At 41.8% G+C, this 21,720-nt stretch overlaps 1 protein-coding gene across 6 annotated transcripts in view; it reads left to right on the top strand.

The window, feature by feature from the left end:
• LOC115111745 (piwi-like RNA-mediated gene silencing 2) overlaps positions 1–21,501 on the top strand; it is a 36,248-nt gene extending 14,747 nt beyond the window's left edge. For 4 of the 6 annotated variants that reach the window (XM_029638114.2, XM_029638113.2, XM_029638112.2 and 1 more), the window contains 9 exons: positions 6,801–6,914; positions 7,399–7,587; positions 7,989–8,090; positions 10,441–10,557; positions 13,379–13,467; positions 13,821–13,926; positions 19,372–19,625; positions 20,105–20,212; positions 20,420–21,501. In XM_029638114.2, coding sequence (XP_029493974.1) covers positions 6,801–6,914; positions 7,399–7,587; positions 7,989–8,090; positions 10,441–10,557; positions 13,379–13,467; positions 13,821–13,926; positions 19,372–19,625; positions 20,105–20,212; positions 20,420–20,576 — 1,236 coding nt within the window. In that variant the 3' untranslated portion in view covers positions 20,577–21,501. The remainder of the gene's footprint in view (positions 1–6,800; positions 6,915–7,398; positions 7,588–7,988; positions 8,091–10,440; positions 10,558–13,378; positions 13,468–13,820; positions 13,927–19,371; positions 19,626–20,104; positions 20,213–20,419) is intronic. The other 2 variants (XM_029638115.2, XM_029638116.2) reach the window with 2 other exon arrangements.
• The last annotated feature ends 219 nt before the right edge of the window (positions 21,502–21,720 follow it).

The following is a 21,720-nucleotide window of genomic DNA, read 5'->3' as shown; positions in this document are numbered from 1 at the left end:
GCTGCGGTCATCCCCCTCTTCAAAGGGGGTGACACTCTAGATCTAAACTATTAGACCTCCATCTATCCTACCCTGCCTTTCTAAGGTCTTCGAAAGCCAAGTTAACAAACGGATCACCGACCATTTCGAATCCCACTCTACCTTCTCCTCTATGCAATCTCTTTTACGAGCTGGTCATGGGTGCACCTCAGTCACGCTCAAGGTCCTAAACGATATCTTAACCGTCATCGATAAAACAATGCTGTGCAGCCGTATTCATTGACCTGGCCAAGGCTTTTGACTCTGTCAATCACCACATCCTCATCGGCAGACTCGACAGCCTTCGTTTCTCAAATTATTGCCTCGCCTGGTTCACCAACTACTTCTCTGATAGAGTTCAGTGTGTCAAATCGGAGGGTTTGTTGTCCGGGCCTCTGGCAGTCTCTATGAGGGTGCCACAGGGTTCTATTCTTCGACCGACTCTCTTCTCTGTATTCATCAATGATGTCGCTCTTGCTGCTGGCGAGTCTCTGATCCACCTACGCAGACAACACCATTCTGTATACTTCTGGCCCTTCTTTGGACACTGTGTTAACAACCCTCCAGGCGAGCTTCAATGCCATACAACTCTCCTTCCGTGGCCTCCAACTGCTCTTAAATACAAGTAAACTAAATGCATACTCTGAAACCGATCTCTGCCTGCACCTGCCCGCCTGTCCAACATCACTACTCTGGACGGCTCTGACTTAGAATATGTGGACAACTACAAATACCTAGGTGTCTGGTTAGACTGTAAACTCTCCTTCTAGACTTACATCAAACATCTCCAATCCAAAGTTAAATCTAGAATTGGCTTCCTATTTTGCAACAAAGCATCCTTCACTCATGCTGCCAAACATACCTTTGTAAAACTGACCATCCTACCAATCCTCGACTTCGGCGATGTCATTTACAAAATAGCTTGCAATACCCTACTCAATAAATTGGATGCAGTCTATCACAGTGCCATCTGTTTTGTCACCAAAGCCCCATACACTACCCACCACTGTGACCTGTGTGCTCTCGTTGGCTGGCCCTCGCTTCATATTCGTCGCCAAACCCACTGGCTCCAGGTCATCTATAAGTCTTTGCTAGGTAAAGCCCCGCCTTATCTCAGCTCACTGGTCACCATAGCAGCACCCACCCGTAGCACTCGCTCCAGCAGGTACATTTCACTGGTCACCCCCAAAGCCAATTCCTCGTTTGGCCTCCTTTCCTTCCAGTTCTCTGCTGCCAATGACTGGAATGAATTGCAAAAATCACTGAAGCTGGAGTCTCATATCTCCCTCTAACTTTAAGCACCAGCTGTCAGAGCAGCTCACAGATCATTGCACCTGTACAAAGCCCATCTGTAAATAGCCCATCCAACTACCTCATCCCATATTGTTATAAAAAATGTTTTGCTCCTTTGCACCCTCCTATCTCTAATTACACGTTCATCTTCTGCACATCTATCACACCAGTGTTTAATTGCTAAATTGTAATTACTTCGCCACCATGCCCTATTTATTGCCTTACCTCCCTAATCTTACCTCATTTGCACACACTTTATATAGATTTTATTTCTATTGTGTTATTGACTCTACATTTGTTTATTCCATGTGTAACTCTGTGTTGTTTGTGTCACACTGCTTTGCTTTATCTTGGCCAGGTCGCAGTTGCAAATGAGAACTTATTCTCAACTGGCCTACCTGGTTAAATAAAGGTGATTTTTAAATATTTTTTTGCAATCAATTCATACACCACAAATTTGGAAAAAAAAGGTCAATTTGTCCCATATTTCAGTCAGACAATCCTACCCGTCTTTTGCAGTCACGTTGCGTTTATGAAAACACACTATATATACAGATGTGTGTGGACAGCCCTTCAAATTAGTGGATTTGGCTGTTTCATTGCTGACAGGTGTATAAAATTGAGCACACAGCCATGCAATCTCCATAGACAAACCATTGCCACCTTTCCAACAAGTCGGTTCGTAAAATGTCTGCACTGCTAGAGCGGTCTCCCTGTCAACTGTAAGTGCTGTTAATGTGAAGTGGAAACATCAACGGCTCAGCCGCGAAGTGGTAGGCCACATAAGCTCACAGAATGCTGAAGCACGTAGTGCGTAAAAATTATCTTTCTTCAGTTGCAACACTAACTACCGAGTTCCAAATTGCCTTGAAGCAACGTCAGCACAAGAACTGTTTTGTCGGAAGCTTAATGAAATTGATTTCCATGGCCAAGCTGCCGCACACAAGCCTAAGATCACCAGGCGCAATGCCAAGCATTGGCTGGAGTGGTGTAAAGCTCGCCGCCATTGGACTCTGGAGCAGTAGAAAAGCGTTCTCTGGAGTGATGAATCAACCTTCACTTTCTTGCAGTTCGAATGATGAATCTGGGTTTGACGGATTCCAGGAGAACGCTACCTGCCTGAATGTCTAGTGCCAACAGTAACGTTTGGTGGAGGAGGAGACCCTTTCCTGTTTCAGCATGACAATGCCCCTGTGCACAAAGCGAGGTCCATACAGAAATGGTTTGTCGAGATCGGTGTGGATGAACTTGACTGGACTGCATAGAGCCTCGACTTCAACCCTATCGAACACCTTTGGGATAAATTGGAACACCGACTTTGTGCCAGGCCTAATCGCCCAACATCAGTGCCCGACCTCATTAATGTTTTTGTAGTTGAATGGAAGCAAGTCCCTGCAGCAATGTTACAACATGTAGTGGAAAGCCTTTCCAGAAGAGTGGCGGCTGTTATAGCAGCAAAGGGGGGACCAACTCCATATTAATGCCCATGATCTTGTAATGAGCTGTTCGTCAACCAATCATATTTCTCTAATCCTTTCGGGCTAAATTCCAGCTAAACTTGGAGAAGACGGGCTTAATTAACTACTATAAAAAAAATCTGCTTCTAAAGATATACAGTAATTTTGTCAAACTTGCGAAGCTCTCGTGCTCATTAGTTGCTCTTTCAACATATTTACTTCTACTTAATTCAAAGCTGTTAAGTCTAAATAGATTATTAAAAATCTACCAGCCACTCAGATTTTTTTTACCAGCTAAAATATTTTTTCATAGTTAAGTACAAAAAAAAACAGATGAGCATGCTTTCGTAAACAAGAAATGTATTAGTAAGAAGTAATGTGGTGTAATGCTTAATTTCATTTTTTTGTGACCGGAGTCTTTTAATAATCAAAATATCAATATTCAGATGCCCCTTTAAGGCCAGGAGGTTACCTTCTTAACGTTGCCACTGGAGTCTGTTTGTGTGAGATTTGGAATCTGACTAGGAAGTCTGTTCGCTATCAATTGATGCAGTCGACTCTAACGTTTGAAAAACAACTGAAATTGTGAACAAAATCTAAAAAGCCCCAAAAAATCACGAGGACAAAGTCTCACTTAGTAGACTGTCAAGTAAACTAGACCAACTTTTATGCATGTGCCAGTGCCTCAAAATGATTATCACCACTCATTGCGCACATCTCCTATGCAAGGCAGTTTCTGCTCGAGATGAGAAAGGATTTGTATTTCTTTGTGCAATTAGCAGCTATGAAACAAAAGGGCAGGAATACTTAAACAGCTACCGCAGCATTGTTCTAACTCGCACGTGCTCATACTTTTGACAATTTTTCTTTGCGAATGTAATGCTCTCAATGTAGAGCCCTGCAAATTGACCACCCACCAACGTGGCTGGTGAAATAGACATTCTTACCCGCCAATAACTAAACCTACCCACATTTGCAGGTTTTCATTTTATGCCTTGGTATAACGTCACTGTTACACCAAAAACACCACCACATTTCTTATACGATTTTAGAAAAATTATGTAATGTGGCCAAAACTCAACAGTGCGGACCACTAGGCAGAATATGCTTTGATTGAAACAAAATAAAGGGAGGCTATATACTTTAACACCATCTACTACACTGACCCGCAATGTCCCGCAAAATCATCTTGTTGTCACGCTTTTGGGTATTTTAAATGTGGTCACCCTAGTGGTGAGACTCCACACAGCTCATTACATAATAAACAACATTCTCACTCACACACATTTTTCAAAAATGGCCGGGTACTGGATCGTCGTTAGTGAAATCCATTGACGGTAAATGGACAAGAGGTCAGTCGTGTGTTAAATTAAATTCACAGTTTATGATTACTATGAAAGTTAATGAAGTTCTTCTGGTCCTTAATCACTTGCTATGGTTAGGTCTATTGGGCTTGTCCTGTATGCAGAAAGGTTACCAGCACAGCTCCCAGGGTCCACGTTGAAGCTGAGTTTAGCCTTCGAAAAACAACTTAGAACTGTGAAAAACAGGGCAACATTTAAAAACGTTGTTGTCCCCCATGAATGATGTAGCGCCCCCCTTGGGCCAATCAGTGTAATTTTGTAAATGGTGGATCTCTATGGCAAGACCCAACTTTCGTCAAAATCGGGCCAGTGGTGTCTGAGATTGCAATGGTCAGCTAGACTTATATCCCTGAGCATGTGTGCCATATTTCATCTCACTGAATAAAACAGATCAAGAGATATAAGCATGTGCCTGTTATAACACCACCGTGTTGTCGATATGAATGTTTTTTGCATATGTTGAGTCTTGACAGTGTTTGCAACTTGTGTACCAAATGTTGTTATAGTACTAATATCCTTGACTGATTTATGTGCCAGACCACACTCATTTTGTTTTAGGTACTAGCCTGGCAAGGATTACATTGAGACCTTTGTCCATAGATGCCACATATCAAGTTTCGTGCAGATTGATCATTCGGTGCCATTGGAATAGTGTTTTAAGTGTGTGTTTTTTTACAACTTTTTCAATTCCATCATGTCGCACCTTATGGGACCCTGAGGAAAACATGTTCCTTGTGAGGAGAGGGACCTATGTACCGAATTTCATGACTTTAGGTCAAACAGCGTTTCGGGCGTTACCTTTCAGATTTTGCATTTTCAATCGCTTGTTATAGCACCACCATCTGGCCAATCAGAGTAATTTTGTAAAATGCCAGATCTCTGTGGCAAGACTCTCCAAAGTTGAGTCAAAATTGGACTAGTGCCGTCTCAGATATCGCGTGTGACGAATGAACATACTAACGGACATGGACGGATCCACTTCTCCCTTAATGTTTACCCACAAGAGCATATCATAAATTGTCTAAAACCTGCTTTTAAAAGTCAAGTAATTAAAAGCAATTCCCAGGGGTGAATCTCAGTTGATTAACAATTTGCAGTGACCTGCTTGCATCTCCTAATGGGTTAGAATAGCTCTTAATGGGTTAAAAAGTCTCCTAAAAATACATACCTGGTGAGTTAATCAGACTCAAGGGTAAAGAATGTTTATACAGAGCTCTTACCCTGACTCCTTAACCATGGTAGTATATATCCACTACGCTCCGGTTTTACTTTTCCCCATGCTGGAGACGTTTTATGCATACAGGCTCACATACCTTTCTTTGTGTAACTATAAAAGTAGTCAAGTAATAAAAGCAATTCCCAGGAGTAAATCTCAGTTGATAAGCAAGATAGTGTTTTCCACTAGCACCGGCTGTCGGCTATACAGCCGATTACGGACTCATTTTCAGCTGGCTACTTTTTCCACTTAAATTAAAAGGCAACTTTTCAATTCTCTTCAGACAAAAAGTCATGCTATTTTTAGTTGAGCAAAATTAATGACCGTTCATTCAAGCACCACCACGCTCCCGCAAGTCCCAAATACCTGAGCATACATGAGTTGATGCCTTCACACAGCACATGCAAGCTGTCTTGAGCAAAAAGCGCCCCATAAATCTACTCACTGAGCTTATTTATTTTAGGGATAGTGATTTACAGAAGTAAACCTTCAATAGTGAACATACTAGCAATATGATGGACGATGGTAGACTTGTATTGCTAAATTATTACATAGCATCTTAATACATATCAAAATAACCAAATATAGCCTATTAATAGCTGAATATAGAGCGAAAGAATGCTATAGGTCCTGCATGACCCCAATGCATTTAAGAACTATACCATGTCTGGGCCAGTGAAAGTGATGTTCGGGCATGTAATGTAGTTATATGTCCAAGGTATCGCATTGGTGCAAGTTAACCAAAGATCTCATTTGTATTTCCGATATGCAGTCCATCAGGATTTGCCAGACTGGTGTTTTTAAGTGAATAACTCGGCAGTAGCCTACCGAATCGCATCGGTAAGACGTTCATTTGGCTTTCTAATTTGCATACTGGTATGCTTTTTAGCAATTATCTGCAGATAAATTGTTGAAAAAAATTGAAGATGGTGAATCCTCACTGCAGGAACAATAGGTAGGCTAGTCGAGAGTGGTTCAAAATATGATAAAAGGAAATGGATTGAATGGTTCTAATGATACTTATCTGGGATTTTCAAAGAATATTGGTTTTACCTGTATTGCAGATAGCTGAGAAAATGCCTCTTAAAAGCCTGTGGAAGTCAGCAGACTCTTACAGGATTATTTAAATGACCAGTGCAGTCAAATACATTTTCCCTGTGTTTTATATCATATTGTACAAGAGCTGATCTTAAAATAACTGTAAAAGTGTGAAAAAATGTGATAAGTGTTATTTCGTGATAGTTGCTGGACTACAATCTAGCATCAGAATGAGCAGAGGCCACCAAAATAGAGCTTGTTTGGCAAAAATGGTGGGTCGGGGGGCCTATTTCTTTTACACACACACACACACGCTATGGCTAGGGTGATAACTGACAATTATCGACCCCGCAGGCATTTTTTTTGGGGGGGGTGCTTGTGGAAACTTGAACTATTCTCTGTTGTTCCATCCAGACTATAGGAAGAATTCTGCCTCTGGAGACCATCTGTCTGCAGTCAGTGTCCTTTGTCACCGGAGCTGATGTCAGCTGGTCCAGGGAGGTTATCAGGGATGCTTCTATCAGTTGTGTGAGTCTCACGGTCAAAGGGTCAAGTACAGCACACTAATGATGTCAGGAGAATGACTACGGTAGCTTTAATTTGTGTCTGTATTGCAGTCTGTTTTAGGGTTGATTTTAAGGATATCAGTCTCCTACGGAGTCACTTTAAACGTTTTGATTTAGTTGAAGAAAAAGAAACTGATTAATCAAGAAATCAGCCTGGCTCTGGCCAATCATAGTGCACTATATGGGGCGGCAGGGTAGCCTAGTGGTTAGAGTGTTGGACTAGTAACCGAAAGGTTGCAAGTTCAAATCCCCGAGCTGACAAGGTACAAATCTGTCGTTCTGCCCCTGAACAGGCAGTTAACCCACTGTTCCTAGGCCGTCATTGAAAATAAGAATTTGTTCTTAACTGACTTGCCTAGTTAAATAAAGGTAAAATAAAAAAATATAGGGAATAATGCCATTTCAGTCTCACACTTCTCTGGCCCGTTCTGTTGTTTTTCTCTCAGATCCCCATGAACTGCTGGGCCATTTTCTACCCTCGGCGCTGTGCTGAGCAGGCCGAGGAGCTAGTGTCCTGCTTTGGGAAGGTGGCTGGACCTATGGGCCTGAGGCTGGATCGGCCCATCCGCGTGGAGCTGAAGGACGACCGCACCGAGACCTACGTCAAGAGCATCCACTCCCAGCTCACTAGTGAGGTAGGACATGACACTACTGCCTCTGAGCACCTTAGAACAGTCATTTTTTGTGATCAATTGTTGTTATTGAGTCACAGAAGCTGTATAGGCCATGAAGAGAAATACAGTAAAAATGTTCTGAATATCTTCCCAACCTCTCTTACAGCCCAAACCTTTGAGCCTACTTCAAACATTTGACTAATAAAAATGTGGAAGTTAGTTTGTTTCTCGAATGTATCTCAACTTTGTGGTTATTTCTATGATGATGTTTGAGTTATTCACATCAGTAATACATAAACGCTGGTGGTAGGGAGATTTGTCCTTTCATTCTAAAGCGCTTTGATGTGGAAAAGCACTATATAAATCCTATTAATTATGAATCTATTATGAGTTTTCTCTTTTTACCTTGGCCCATTTTTCAGCCCAATGTGCAGTTGGTAGTGTGCATTATGACAGGCAACAGAGACGACCTCTACAGTGCCATCAAGAAGCTGTGCTGCGTCCAGAGTCCCGTGCCCTCTCAGGTTAATTCTGCCACACCTCCAAACAATTCACTATTGATCTTCATTTAGCCAGGATTGTCCACTCTGCAACAAACAAACAACATACAGTAAACGTACAAAAAATAACATGGCTAGGTGCCAGCACTGTTTTTCTTAACCTACACCTCGGCAGTGGTAGAAAAAGTTGTCAAAGTTGAGTCATTTCCAATTAAGGTATCTTTACTTTTTCTCAAGTAAAACTCACCCAGTAAAATACTACGTAAGTAAAAGTCTAATTATTTGGTTTTAAATATACTTAAGTATCATAAGTAAATGTAATTGCTAAAATATGCTTAAATATCAAAAGTAACGCATAAATAATTTCAAGTTCCTTATATTAAACAAACCAGACGGCAATATATATACACTGCTCAAAAAAATAAAGGGAACACTTAAACAACACAATGTAACTCCAAGTCAATCACACTTCTGTGAAATCAAACTGTCCACTTAGGAAGCAACACTGACAATTAATTTCACATGCTGTTGTGCAAATGGCATAGACAACAGGTGGAAATTATAGGCAATTAGCAAGACACTCCCAATAAAGGAGTGATTCTGCAGGTGGCAACCACAGACCACTTCTCAGTTCCTATGCTTCCTGGCTGATGTTTTGGTCACTTTTGAATGCTGGTGGTGCTTTCACTCTAGTGGTAGCATGAGATGGAGTCTACAACCCACACAAGTGGCTCAGGTAGTGCAGCTCATCCAGGATGGCACATCAATGCGAGCTGTGGCAAGAAGGTTTGCTGTGTCTGCCAGCGTAGTGTCCAGAGCATGGAGGCGCTACCAGGAGACAGGCCAGTACATCAGGAGACGTGGAGGAGGCCGGAGGAGGGCAACAGGACCGCTACCTCCGACTTTGTGCAAGGAGGAGCACTGCCAGAGCCCTGCAAAATGACCTCCAGCAGGCCACAAATGTGCATGTGTCTGCTCAAACGGTCAGAAACAGACTCCATGAGGGTGGTATGAAGGCCCAACGTCCACAGGTGGGGGTTGGCATTTGCCAGAGAACACCAAGATTGGCAAATTCGCCACTGGCGCTCTGTGCTCTTCACAGATGAAAGCAGGTTCACACTGAGCACGTGACAGAGTCTGGAGACGCCGTGGAGAACGTTCTGCTGCCTGCAACATCCTCCAGCATGACCGGTTTGGCAGTGGGTCAGTCATGGTGTGGGGTGGCATTTCTTTGGGGGGCCGCACAGCCCTCCATGTGCTCGCCAGAGGTAGCCTGACTGCCATTAGGTACCGAGATGAGATCCTCAGACCCCTTGTGAGACCATATGCTGGTGCGGTTGGCCCTGGGTTCCTCCTAATGCAAGACAATGCTAGACCTCATGTGACTGGAGTGTGTCAGCAGTTCCTGCAAGAGGAAGGCATTGATGCTATGGACTGGCCCGCCCGTTACCCAGACCTGAATCCAATTGAGCACATCTGGAACATCATGTCTCGTTCCATCCACCAACGCCACGTTGCACCGCAGACTGTCCAGGAGTTGGCGGATGCTTTAGTCCAGGTCTGGGAGGAGATCCCTCAGGAGACCATCCGCCACCTCATCAGGAGCATGCACAGGCGTTGTAGGGAGGTCATACAGGCACGTGGAGGCCACACACACTACTGAGCCCCATTTTGACTTGTTTTAAGGACATTACATCAAAGTTGGATCAGCCTGTAGTCTGGTTTTCCACTTTAATTTTGAGTGTCACTCCAAATCCAGACCTCCATAGGTTGATACATTTGATTTCCATTGATCATTTTTGTGATTTTGTTGTCAGCACATTCAACTATGTAAAGAAAAAAGTATTTAATAAGAATATTTCATTCATTCAGGATGAATGGATGTGTTATTTTAGTGTTCCCTTTATTTTTTTGAGCAGTGTATATATATTTTTAAATTTACGGATAGCCAGTGGCACACTCCCAACACTCAGGCATAATTTACAGACGACGCATGTGTGTTTGCTGAGTCCGCCAAATCACATGCAGTATGGATGACCAGGGTTGTTCTCTTAATAAGTGAGTTAATTATCCTGTTCTGCTAAGCATCAAAATCTAATGAGTACTTCTGGGTGTCAGGGGAAAGTGTATAGAGTATATAGTACATTATTTTCTTTAAGTGTGAAGTAAAAGCAAACGTTATATAAATGTGAAGTCGAGAGACCCATAACTGCTTAGGTAGGGCTACTTTACACCACTAACTCAGGTCCTATAAGATCTGTGAATACTAAAGGTGTAAGGTTCAGGGAAAGAGGCAAGGAACCAAAAGGTTTATCAACTGCCTAAAGCAAAGGTTAATCTAAAATGAAAAATGTAAATTTATTTGGCTTTGTAGGCCATTAATGTCCGGACCATCTCCCAACCCCAAAAGCTGAGGAGCGTAGCCCAGAAAATCCTGCTGCAGATGAACTGCAAACTGGGAGGAGAGCTGTGGACAGTGAACGTCCCTCTGGTTAGTGATATATTTTTTGCTACTGGTAAGGTTTTGGCTGATGTTGACTATGTTTGGGTGTAGGGATGCTATGTGTCCACTAGATGGAGACAGTGAGACCTGCAAGTCAGAATTAAAGCTTTGCATAAGATAAAGCGAGACACAATCAGGAATTCAGAACAAGTCACAAATACCTTATTTTATAGTGTAATGTACAAAATTAACACCAATTTACCCATAAAGAAAGTGACACACAAATGCCATGGGGATAATATAAAACAAGTAGAGTTTAAAATGCAAAATTACTTTTTCAGTAAGCAGTCTGAAGAGGTAAGAGGTTTTATTTTTGTCAAGTCAGCTGTTTAAAAAATGTACTTGCAACTCACGGTTCTGGTAAAGGCAGGGCCCCTCATTTTACTCTTTTGGAGGGGGTACCGGAGGAGAGATGTGACCAGGATTGTGTGTTGCCATCGACAGCTACAGGTTGTAGGACCCTATAAAATTCTTGTTGTGGAAAACGTGGATGGAATCCAGACATTTAAAACGGAAGTCAAAATATTCCAAATGTATTGAACTTAGTAGGAAATAAACTAAATGTAATTTGTATCATAAAACATGAATAATATGCACCAGTGATACAGTGCCTTGCGAAAGTATTCTGCCCCCTTGAACTTTGCGACCTTTTGCCGCATTTAGGCTTCAAACATAAAGATATAAAACTGATTTTTTTTGTGAAGAATCAACAACAAGTGGGACACAATCATGAAGTGGAACAACATTTATTGGATATTTCAAACCTTTTTAACAAATCAAAAACTGAAGAATTGGGCGTGCAAAATTATTCAGCCCCTTTACTTTCAGTGCAGCAAACTCTCTCCAGAAGTTCAGTGAGGATCTCTGAATGATCCAATGTTGACCTAAATGACTAATGATGATAAATACAATCCACCTGTGTGTAATCAAGTCTCCGTATAAATGCACCTGCACTGTGATAGTCTCAGAGGTCCGTTAAAAGCGCAGAGAGCATCATGAAGAACAAGGAACACACCAGGCAGGTCCGAGATACTGTTGTGAAGAAGTTTAAATCCGGATTTGGATACAAAAAGATTTCCCAAGCTTTAAACATCCCAAGGAGCACTGTGCAAGCGATAATATTGAAATGAAAGGAGTATCAGACCACTACAAATCTACCAAGACCTGGCCGTCCCTCTAAACTTTCAGCTCATACAAGGAGAAGACTGATCAGAGATGCAGCCAAGAGGCCCATGATCACTCTAGATGAACTGCAGAGATCTACAGCTGAGGTGGGACACTCTGTCCATAGGACAACAATCAGTCATATATTGCACAAATCTGGCCTTTATGGAAGAGTGGCAAGAAGAAAGCCATTTCTTAAAGATATCCATAAAAAGTGTTGTTTAAAGTTTGCCACAAGCCACCTGGGAGACACACCAAACATGTGGAAGAAGGTGCTCTGGTCAGATGAAACCAAAATTGAACTTTTTGGCAACAATGCAAAACGTTATGTTTGGCGTAAAAGCAACACAGCTCATCACCCTGAACACACCATCCCCACTGTCAAACATGGTGGTGGCAGCATCATGGTTTGGGCCTGCTTTTCTTCAGCTGGGACAGGGAAGATGGTTAAAATTGATGGAAGATGGATGGAGCCAAATACAGGACCATTCTGGAAGAAAACCTGATGGAGTCTGCAAAAGACCTGAGACTGGGACAGAGATTTGTCTTCCAACAAGACAATGATCCAAAACATAAAGCAAAATCTACAATGGAATGGTTCAAAAATAAACATATCCAGGTGTTAGAATGGCCAAGTCAAAGTCCAGACCTGAATCCAATCGAGAATCTTTGGAAAGAACTGAAAACTGCTGTTCACAAATGCTCTCCATCCAACCTCACTGAGCTCGAGCTGTTTTGCAAGGAGGAATGGGAAAAAATTTCAGTCTCTCGATGTGCAAAACTGATAGAGACATACCCCAAGCGACTTACAGCTGTAATCGCAGCAAAAGGTGGCGCTACAAAGTATTAACTTAAGGGGGCTGAATAATTTTGCACGCCCAATTTTTCAGTTTTTGATTTGTTAAAAAAGTTAAATATCCAATAAATGTCGTTCCACTTCATGATTGTGTCCCACTTGTTGATTCTTCACAAAAAAATACAGTTTTATATCTTTATGTTTGAAGCCTGAAATGTGGCGAAGAGTCGCAAAGTTCAAGGGGGCTGAATACTTTCGCAAGGCACTGTATGTATTTTCTTTCAACTTTCTGAAGAGGCAACGGCACAGGAATGCCCTGGCTCTGACTGCACAGGAATGCCCCTGTGTGCGTTTGTCTACCACTTTGTGTTGCTGTTAGCGATGATGCTAACTGAATGACAACCGTCTTCTGGTAGATCGAAAGGCTTTCCCTAAACCTTCTCAATTAAATGTTAACTACGGATTAGCCTATGCCCACCTGGCAGAAGGATATCATGATTATTTGCATCGATCCATTGGCCATTTGTTTAGCAAATTCTGCAATCACATGAGCGCTACAGAAACATCAGTAACAATGCTAACCAAACAATGGTTTCTGGCTGATGTGCAGTTGATTTAAAGGGTAACTACACCCCAAAATCTACATTTCTCAACCTTAACCTCAAAAGTGGTCTCTTGAGGTGGTTTAAGCGTTGTTGTGGACATAGAACATCCAATTTGGTTGTTTTTCTATTAAACAGAAGGGGGGTTGTCAATAAGTGATTGAATTCAAATGGATTTATCCAGCTGTTAGAATTCCTGTTTTAGTTTAGTATTTTTAGCGCCTGTCTTTGCTTTACGTTTTAACAGAAACATCTGATGGTGATTGGAGTGGACGTCCATCACGACACTAGCAAGAAGAACAGATCAGTCATGGGCTTCGTCGCCAGCCTGAATAGGTAAACACGCCCCCTAAAAGACACACCGCACAGTAACATATCAGTGAATGCAATTAACTTACTTGATGGCTTTTCTGAGTAATTATGTCTGTATCCCAAATGGCACCCTATTCCCTATATCAGGGATGGGCAAATGTCATGGGAGTGGGGGCAACAAAAAATCTGAACTGATGAGGGGCCACAGTGGCTTGTGGGTCTGTGTACCCACACATGCAGCCAGAGCCAGACCTAGCCTTTTGGGGTTTAGATGGCTACCCTATATAGTGTACTACGTTTTACCAGGCCCCAAAGGGTGCACTATATAGTGTTATTTGGGATTCAACCTATGACATTTCTTCCTATTCCTCACTCAGCCTGCTGACTAGGTGGTACTCCAGAGTGACCTTCCAGATGCCCAACGAGGAGATCATCAACGGGTTCAGAGTGTGTCTGCTGGCTGCACTGCAGAAATACTATGAGGTGACTGTTTTAAAATAGGCCTACTATGCGTTGAGGCCTTTATTTATTTTTAACACAGTGTACTAAAGGCCTTTCAGCCCAGCCTGGGATTTTTTTTATATATATACACTACCGGTCAAAGGTTTTAAACACCTACTCATTCAAAGGTTTTTCTTTTATCTTTACTATTTTCTACGTTGTAGAATAATAGTGAAGACATAAAAACTATGAAATAACACATAATGGAATCATGTAGTAACCAAAAATTTGTTAAACAAATCAAAATATATTTTATATTTGCGATTCTTCAAATAGACACTCTTTGCCTTGATGACAGCTTTGCACACTCTTGGCGTTCTCTCAACCAGCTTCACTTGGAATGTTTTTCCAACAGTCTTGAATGAGTTCCCAAATATGCTAAGCACTTGTTGGCTGCTTTTCCTTCACTCTGCGGTCCGACTCATCCCAAACTCAATATGGTTGAGGTCATGGTGATTGTGGAGGCCAGGTCATCTGATGCAGCACTCCATCACTCTCCTTCTTGGTCAAATAGCCCTTATACAGCCTGGAGGTTTGTTGGGTCATTGTCCTGTTGAAAACAAATGATAGTCCCACTAAGCCCAAACCAAATGGGATGGTGTAACGCTTCAGAATGCTGTGGTAGCCATGCTGGTTAATTGTGCCTTGAATTCTAAATAAATCACAGACGATGTCATCAGCAAAGCACCATAACACCACCCCCTCCCATGCTTTACGGTGGGAAATACACATGCGGAGATCATCTGTTCACCCACATCGCGTCTCACAAAGACACGTGGTTGTAACCAAAAATATCCAATTTGGACTCCAGACCAAATGACAAATTTACACCGGTCTAATGTCCATTGCTCGTGTTTCTTGGGTCAAGCAAGTGTCTTCTTATTGGTGTCCTTTAGTAGTGGTTTCTTTGCAGCAATTCGATCATGAAGGCCTGATTCACACAGTCTCCTCTGAACAGTTGATGTGTATGTTACTTGAAGCATTTATTTGGGCTGGAATTTCTGAGGCTGGTAACTAATGAACTTATCCTCTGCAGCAGCGGTAACTCTGGGTCTTTCTTTCCTGTGGCGGTCCTCATGAGAGCCAGTTTCATCATAGCGCTTGATGGTTTTTGTGACTGCACTTCAAGAAACGTTCAAAGTTTTAGAAATGTTCTGTGTTGACTGACCTTAATGTCTTAAAGTAATGATGGACTGTCATTTCTCTTTGATTATTTGATCTTTTCTTGCCATAATATGGACTTGGTATTTTACCAAATAGGGTTATCTTCTGTATACCCCCCTACCTTGTCACAAAACAACTGATTGGCTCAAACGCACTAAGAAGGAAAGAAATTCCACAAATTAACTTTTAAGGCACACCTGTTAATTGAAATGCATTCCAGGTGACTACCTCATGAAGTTGGTTGAGAGAATGCCAAGAGTGTGCAAAGCTGTCAAGGCAAAGGGTGGGTAATTTGAAGAATATCAAATACAAAATATATTTTGATTTGTTTAACACTTTTTTGGTTACTGCATGATTCCATATGTGTTATTTCGTAGTTTTGATGTATTCACTGTCATTCTACAATGTAGAAAATAGTCAAAATAAAGAGAACCCCTTGAATGATTAGGTTTTCTAAAACTTTTGACCGTGTGTGTTCTCAAATCTAGTTACAGTAAAATAAAGATAGTTTTTACTGGCGGTGGGCATGGGTCTTTTCAATAAATAATGGTTCAGTCTTTTTGCTCTTTATCTATGGACGCGACCCAGTCGTTCATTATAAATGTTCCGTTGCCATATTGGCTGTCAACGTTCTTATCCATTGCTTGCTAGCTAGCCAACTACAGCTAACTTAGTCACGTCAAAAAGTGCAGCCAGAATAACAGCAAAGTAGCTGCATTTGGGTAAGCTGTTTTTTAGTGACATTATTTTTTAGATACATCCATAACAATGAAAAATGTGCTCATTTGTCAGGACACTGTTGTTTAGAGGAGCTAGCCACAACACAGCTAACACTTAACTTCAAACTGAAGCTGGAAAGACAGCAAACTACCTGCACTTCGTTCCGTTTTACCTTTTTTCAATTTACATTACTTATATCCGTAAAAATGATGCCAGCTGATTCATGATGTCGACTGGTCTGTCTCATCCCAACTCCTGACACATTCATTACTATGGGACAGCTGGTTATCGAATTTGAATATTGAAACAATGTTGCAAATGTCGAAGAGACAGACTGCAAGGTTTATACAAATCTCCGCTGTTAAACTAAATGTTAGTTTGAGATGTCTAGATGTTTTTTTTATAGTGGAAATCAAGTTTATAAATTGCCTGGCTGGTCTGATGACACAATGGATTGCGCAGTCAGATGGAACAGAGTAAATATGATTTTTTTACGTCATAGATTTAGCCGGTGGTAACTTATAGAATAGACACCTGGAATGCCGTTTTTAACCAATCAAGATTAGACCCACCTGTTGTATAATGTTATACAATTATATAATTGTACATATAGGGCCTATTATAAACTGGGTGGTTTGCGCCCTGAATGCTGATTGGATGACAGCTGTGGTGTACCAGACCGTATACCACAGGTATGACAAAACATGTATTTTTCTTGCTCTAATTGCGTTGGTAACCAGTTTATAATAGCAATAAGGCACCTCAGGGATTTGTGGCATATGGCCAATATACCACGGCTAAGGGCTGTATCCAGGCATGTCTTGTGTCATGCATAAGAACAGCCCTTAGCCGTGGTATATTGGCCATGTACCACACCTCCTCGTGCCTTATTCCTTAAATATAGAATCACATTTATTTATATAGCCCTTCTTACATCAGCTGATATATCCAAAGTGCTGTACAGAAACCCAGCCTAAAACCCCAAACAGCAAGCAATGCAGGTGTAGAAGCACGGCGGCTAGGAAAAACTCCCTAGAAAGGCCAAAACCTAGGAAAAAACCTAGAGGAACCAGGCTATGAGGGATGGCCAGTCCTCTTCTGGCTGTGCCGGGTGGAGATTATAACAGTACATGGCCAAGATGTTCAAATGTTCATAAATGACCAGCATGGTCAAATAATAATAATCACAGTAGTTGTCGAGGGTGCAACAAGTCATTACCTCAGGAGTAAATGTCAGTTGGCTTTTCATAGCCGATCATTAAGAGTATCTCTACCGCTCCTGCTGTCTCTAGAGAGTTGAAAACAGCAGGTCTGGGACAGGTTGCACGTCCGGTGAACAGGTCAGGGTTCCATAGCACCAGGCAGAACAGTTGAAACTGGAGCAGCAGCAAGGCCATGTGGACTGGGGACAGCAAGGAGTCATCATTCCAGGTAGTCCTGAGGCATGGTCCTAGGGCTCAGGTCCTCCGAGAGAGAATTAGAGAGAGCATACTTAAATTCACACAGGACACCGGATAAGACCGGAGAAGTACTCTAGATATAAAAGACTGACCCTAGCCCGCCGACACATAAACTACTACAGCATAAATACTGGAGGCTGAGACAGGAGAGGTTGGGAGACACTGTGGCCCCATCCGATGATACCCCCGGACAGGGCCAAACAGGCAGGATATAACCCCACCCACTTTGCCAAAGCACAGCCCCCACACCACTAGAGGGATATCTTCAACCACCAACTTACCATCCTGAGACAAAGCAGAGTATAGCCCACAAAGATCTCCGCCACGGCACAACCCAAGGGGGGCACCAACCCAGACAGGAAGATAACGTCATTGACTCAACCACTCAAGTGACTCACCCCTCCTAGGGACAGCATGGAAGAGCACCAGTAAGCCAGAACCACCCCTCACCCTAAATAGTGTAAAAAAGTAGGCCATTACCACTTTAAGAATGAATTATTTACTTGCCAATGCATTAATATTAAAACTATTATTATATTCTGAAATAAGTGAGAATGTGGCCTGACTAAATAGGTTGGATGCATGGGGATTTTTCTGTCGCATATGTGGCCGATACAGGCACACATAATAAAGCCATGAATAGCGGTAGCAATTTTGAATCTCGCCATCGCTTTTTTTATGAGAAAGTGACCAAAAACCTTTCTTAATGGAAGGATTTGTATGGAAAGCCAAGTTGAAACCAACATTGGATGTTGTCTTCCTCATAATAACAGCACAGGTTTTACCGCAACAGAGTAGCGCAACGCCATTCAATTGAAGCGGTGGGAAACAAACCAAGTTGGGCACGTCTCTCACAACGGATTGAAAAAAAAATAGCTGATAATTATAAGGGAACAGGAGAACTTATACATTTGTCTACAATAATTACAATAACATTTCAAGCATCAAATTGAAGGTAGGCCTATTCCAGTACTTGAATTTCTGGGCTCCAAATTCAGGTTCAATTAGGCTACTTCAAGCCCCTTGCATTGTTTAAAATTGCAGGTGTAACATGGAAAACAAAATGCATTTGTCATTTTATTTCATTACCTGATCATGTTGTGAATAATCCCACTAGGTTATGTAATTTGTCATTATATCCAGAATAATTAATCGGAATAGCGTTGGGTGTTGCGCAATAGTCTTTCCTAGACAATTGCGTGCGGTAGGCTGTGTCCAGAAACAAATGAAAACATTAACATATTACCTTGATGCTTTCTGTTAAATCTAGGATATTAGATTGAACGTGGATCCAGGCACAACTGTCTTCACCGGTGTAACGAATGAGACACACATTATCAGGACATTTTTCCAGCACTTGGACTGTTGCATCAGATGTGTGTCCATTTTCACTGCGTAACTAATCATCTGGACACCAAATGCGCATCCAACAAGTATTATGCATAATTGAAGAACCACTTTAATGACAGTATCGATTTTAGGTTTTAAGTATCAAGCAAGGTAAGGCGACTCTTTGATTTAGGGGCATTCGATTTTGCAATCGCATTTATTATTTTGGATTTGTTGAAACTATTTTCATTCGTAACGTAAGACACAAAATTTTACTGCATTTCCCGGATCTCTTTACAAAAAAACTGTCCTTACAGCTACATCCAGGATTCTTACAAGTTCAATGTCTAATTTAACTGATTGGGCATGCTTTTCATCTGGATGTGAAAATACCGCCCCCATTCCCAGAGAGGTTAACTGATTTAATGCTTAATATATGATATAAAGACAACTTTGCCCTCCGTAAATGCAAGGACAGAAGAGTAATGTTTTATGTCATACAATTTTGGACAAATCCGTCAAGACATCAACCATGATGAAGGATTAAACCGGTTTTAAATCAACTCGTGAATCTTATGATCCCCATTATATCTTAATGTAATGACATTAAAAATGTTTGCTAATTATTATCAATGACTTATCAACAGCTACTGTATAGTTAGTTGTCCAGTGCACGAAATCCTCACTGGTATCCTAGTTTTATAGAAAGACCCATATGCTAGTGAAAAATATGCTGTGATTTATGTTTTTCCAGGTGAACCATAACTTCCCGGAGAAGATTGTGGTATATCGGGACGGAGTGTCTGACGGCCAGCTGAAGACAGTGGAGCTGTATGAGATCCCTCAGCTGCTCAAGTGTTTTGAGACGTTCCCTAACTATGAGCCCAAGCTCGCCTTCATCGTGGTACAGAAACGTGTCAGCACCAACCTGTACTCCTGCTCCGGAGACCGCTTTGGAACGCCTCCGCCAGGAACTGTCCTGGACCACACAGTCACCAACAGGGAATGGTTAGTCCTGGCTCTGTCTTTAAGGGATACTACAGGATTTTGGCAATGTAGCCCTTCATCTACTTCCCCAGAATCAGATGAACTTGTGGATACCATTTTTATGTTAGAGGTAGTTTCATGAGCCAATGCTAACTAGCATTAGCGCAATGACTAGCATATACCCATAGACTTCCAGTCATTGCACTTAAGCTAGTTGGCATTGTGTCTTGAAACTACCTCAAACTTCATTCATTCTGGACACAGAGGCATAAAAATGGTATCCATGAGTTTATCTGACTCTGGGGAAGTAGACAAAATCCTGAAGTATCACTTTAACGGAGCGCAATGCTGGTTCTCTTCCCCTTTCTCCTCCTCTGACCCTATCCATGGGGGGAATGAACAAGTGCATACTTCAGTGGAGAAGTGGACAGAATTAGGCTTAGGTCATCAGTTTTGTAACGCTTCATCTTTTATCAAATGATTTCTATTTCTCTCCCCAGGGTTGACTTCTACCTAATGGCGCATCACGTTCGACAGGGCTGTGGCCTGCCTACACACTACATCTCAGTCTACAACACAGCAAACCTCTCCCCAGACCACTTGCAAAGGTAATGTTAGATGTACAGTGAATTATGCCACCATAAATCTCTAGTTGGCAGTAAGGGCCAAATAGTATCTGCCAGTTTACATAACTCAGTTATTGTTGACTTTATACGTTGGGGGTGGAGTGGATGCATCACATGAAAGCCTGTCATTCTTGCAGCATTAACATATAACCTTGTTATAACACAATCTAACCCTTGGTCACACTCTAGGCTGACCTTCAAAATGTGCCACATGTACTGGAATTGGCCCGGGACTATCAGAGTGCCTGCGCCGTGCAAGTATGCCCACAAACTGGCCTTCCTGTCTGGCCAGTACCTCCACTCAGAGCCAGCTATCCAGCTGGCAGACAAGCTGTACTTCCTCTAATGTGTGCCTCCTTAGCCTCAGCCCCTCTTAGAAGGAGCATACCAGTCTGCACAACAATTAACATGTCGCAACAGAGAAAGCCGTGAAGAAGAAGAGGAAAAATGGAAAGAGGAAAATAAATGAGAAAGGGGGAGGCTTTCACATTATGACTTTTGGATCAGATAAAAGCATTTTTTTTTTTTTTTGAAGCCAGTGTTCTAATGGTGTCTGACATAGACCCCCCCACCCCCAGGCACTGTTGTCGTGTAGAAACTGTGTCCTATTGCAGGTTGTATGTTGGAATTTAGAAACAATGCTCTGTTTTTAAATTGAATCTATTTTTGCTACATGAAGTAATCCAACTAGGTATACACTGCCATTATAGAGCATCATTGTCAATGAGAGAAGACCATGATACTCTTAAGATGGCGGCGTATAGATTGTTGGACTACTTCATGTAGCTAATTTAATAATGGATTTCCTAAATTCCAATGTTCCCCCTGTAACTAGCTATGGGAGTTCAGAAAACACTGACTTGAGAATGAAGAAAGTATTGACTAAAGGTTGAGTCAAAGATCCTGATTATGGCTACTGATTACTGCTACACATCAGCTTGTGCATGCCCTCAGACACAAGCTTTCGCTCTGCTGCTGAGGTTCGATTTTACATGGCTAACAGTTTGAGAGTTAAGAAATATAGCTGCTTTCAGTGCTTTGAGGAATGAGAACAAATGTTTATAAAACAAAAAAGGGCCAGTTTTCCACTGTTTGCATGACCCACAGAGACCAGAGGAGATTTTATTTTTGTGAAGTGATAGTGTGAAATTCAAGTCTGTTGTAATTTAATACAACCATAGTGGGTTTTATTTGTGTTGTCCTCTGTTTTGTTGCTCCAGATACATTGCTGTTGCAAATAAAACTGGTGTGTGTATGGGAAGTTTTCTTAAGTTGTTAGTCTTGTCTTTTTTTTCTAGATTTTTTGTGGGGCCATTCCCCAATTGTGCTGCATGTCCAAGTGATCAGAAAGCTTTCAATGAAATTGACTTAGTCTAGTAGACGTGCTGTCCCTTCTCTGTAGTTGTATAGGTAACTAGGCACAGACCAGAACAATCAACAAAGTTATTTGCCATAATGCCAAAAGGTTATTGCTTTGAAAGCTACCAGCA

This window comes from Oncorhynchus nerka, linkage group LG27 (assembly GCF_034236695.1).
Source record: "Oncorhynchus nerka isolate Pitt River linkage group LG27, Oner_Uvic_2.0, whole genome shotgun sequence".
NCBI classification, from domain to species: domain Eukaryota; kingdom Metazoa; phylum Chordata; class Actinopteri; order Salmoniformes; family Salmonidae; genus Oncorhynchus; species Oncorhynchus nerka.
Note: the sequence above shows the minus strand (reverse complement) of the source record. Positions and strands in the feature narration are given on the sequence as shown.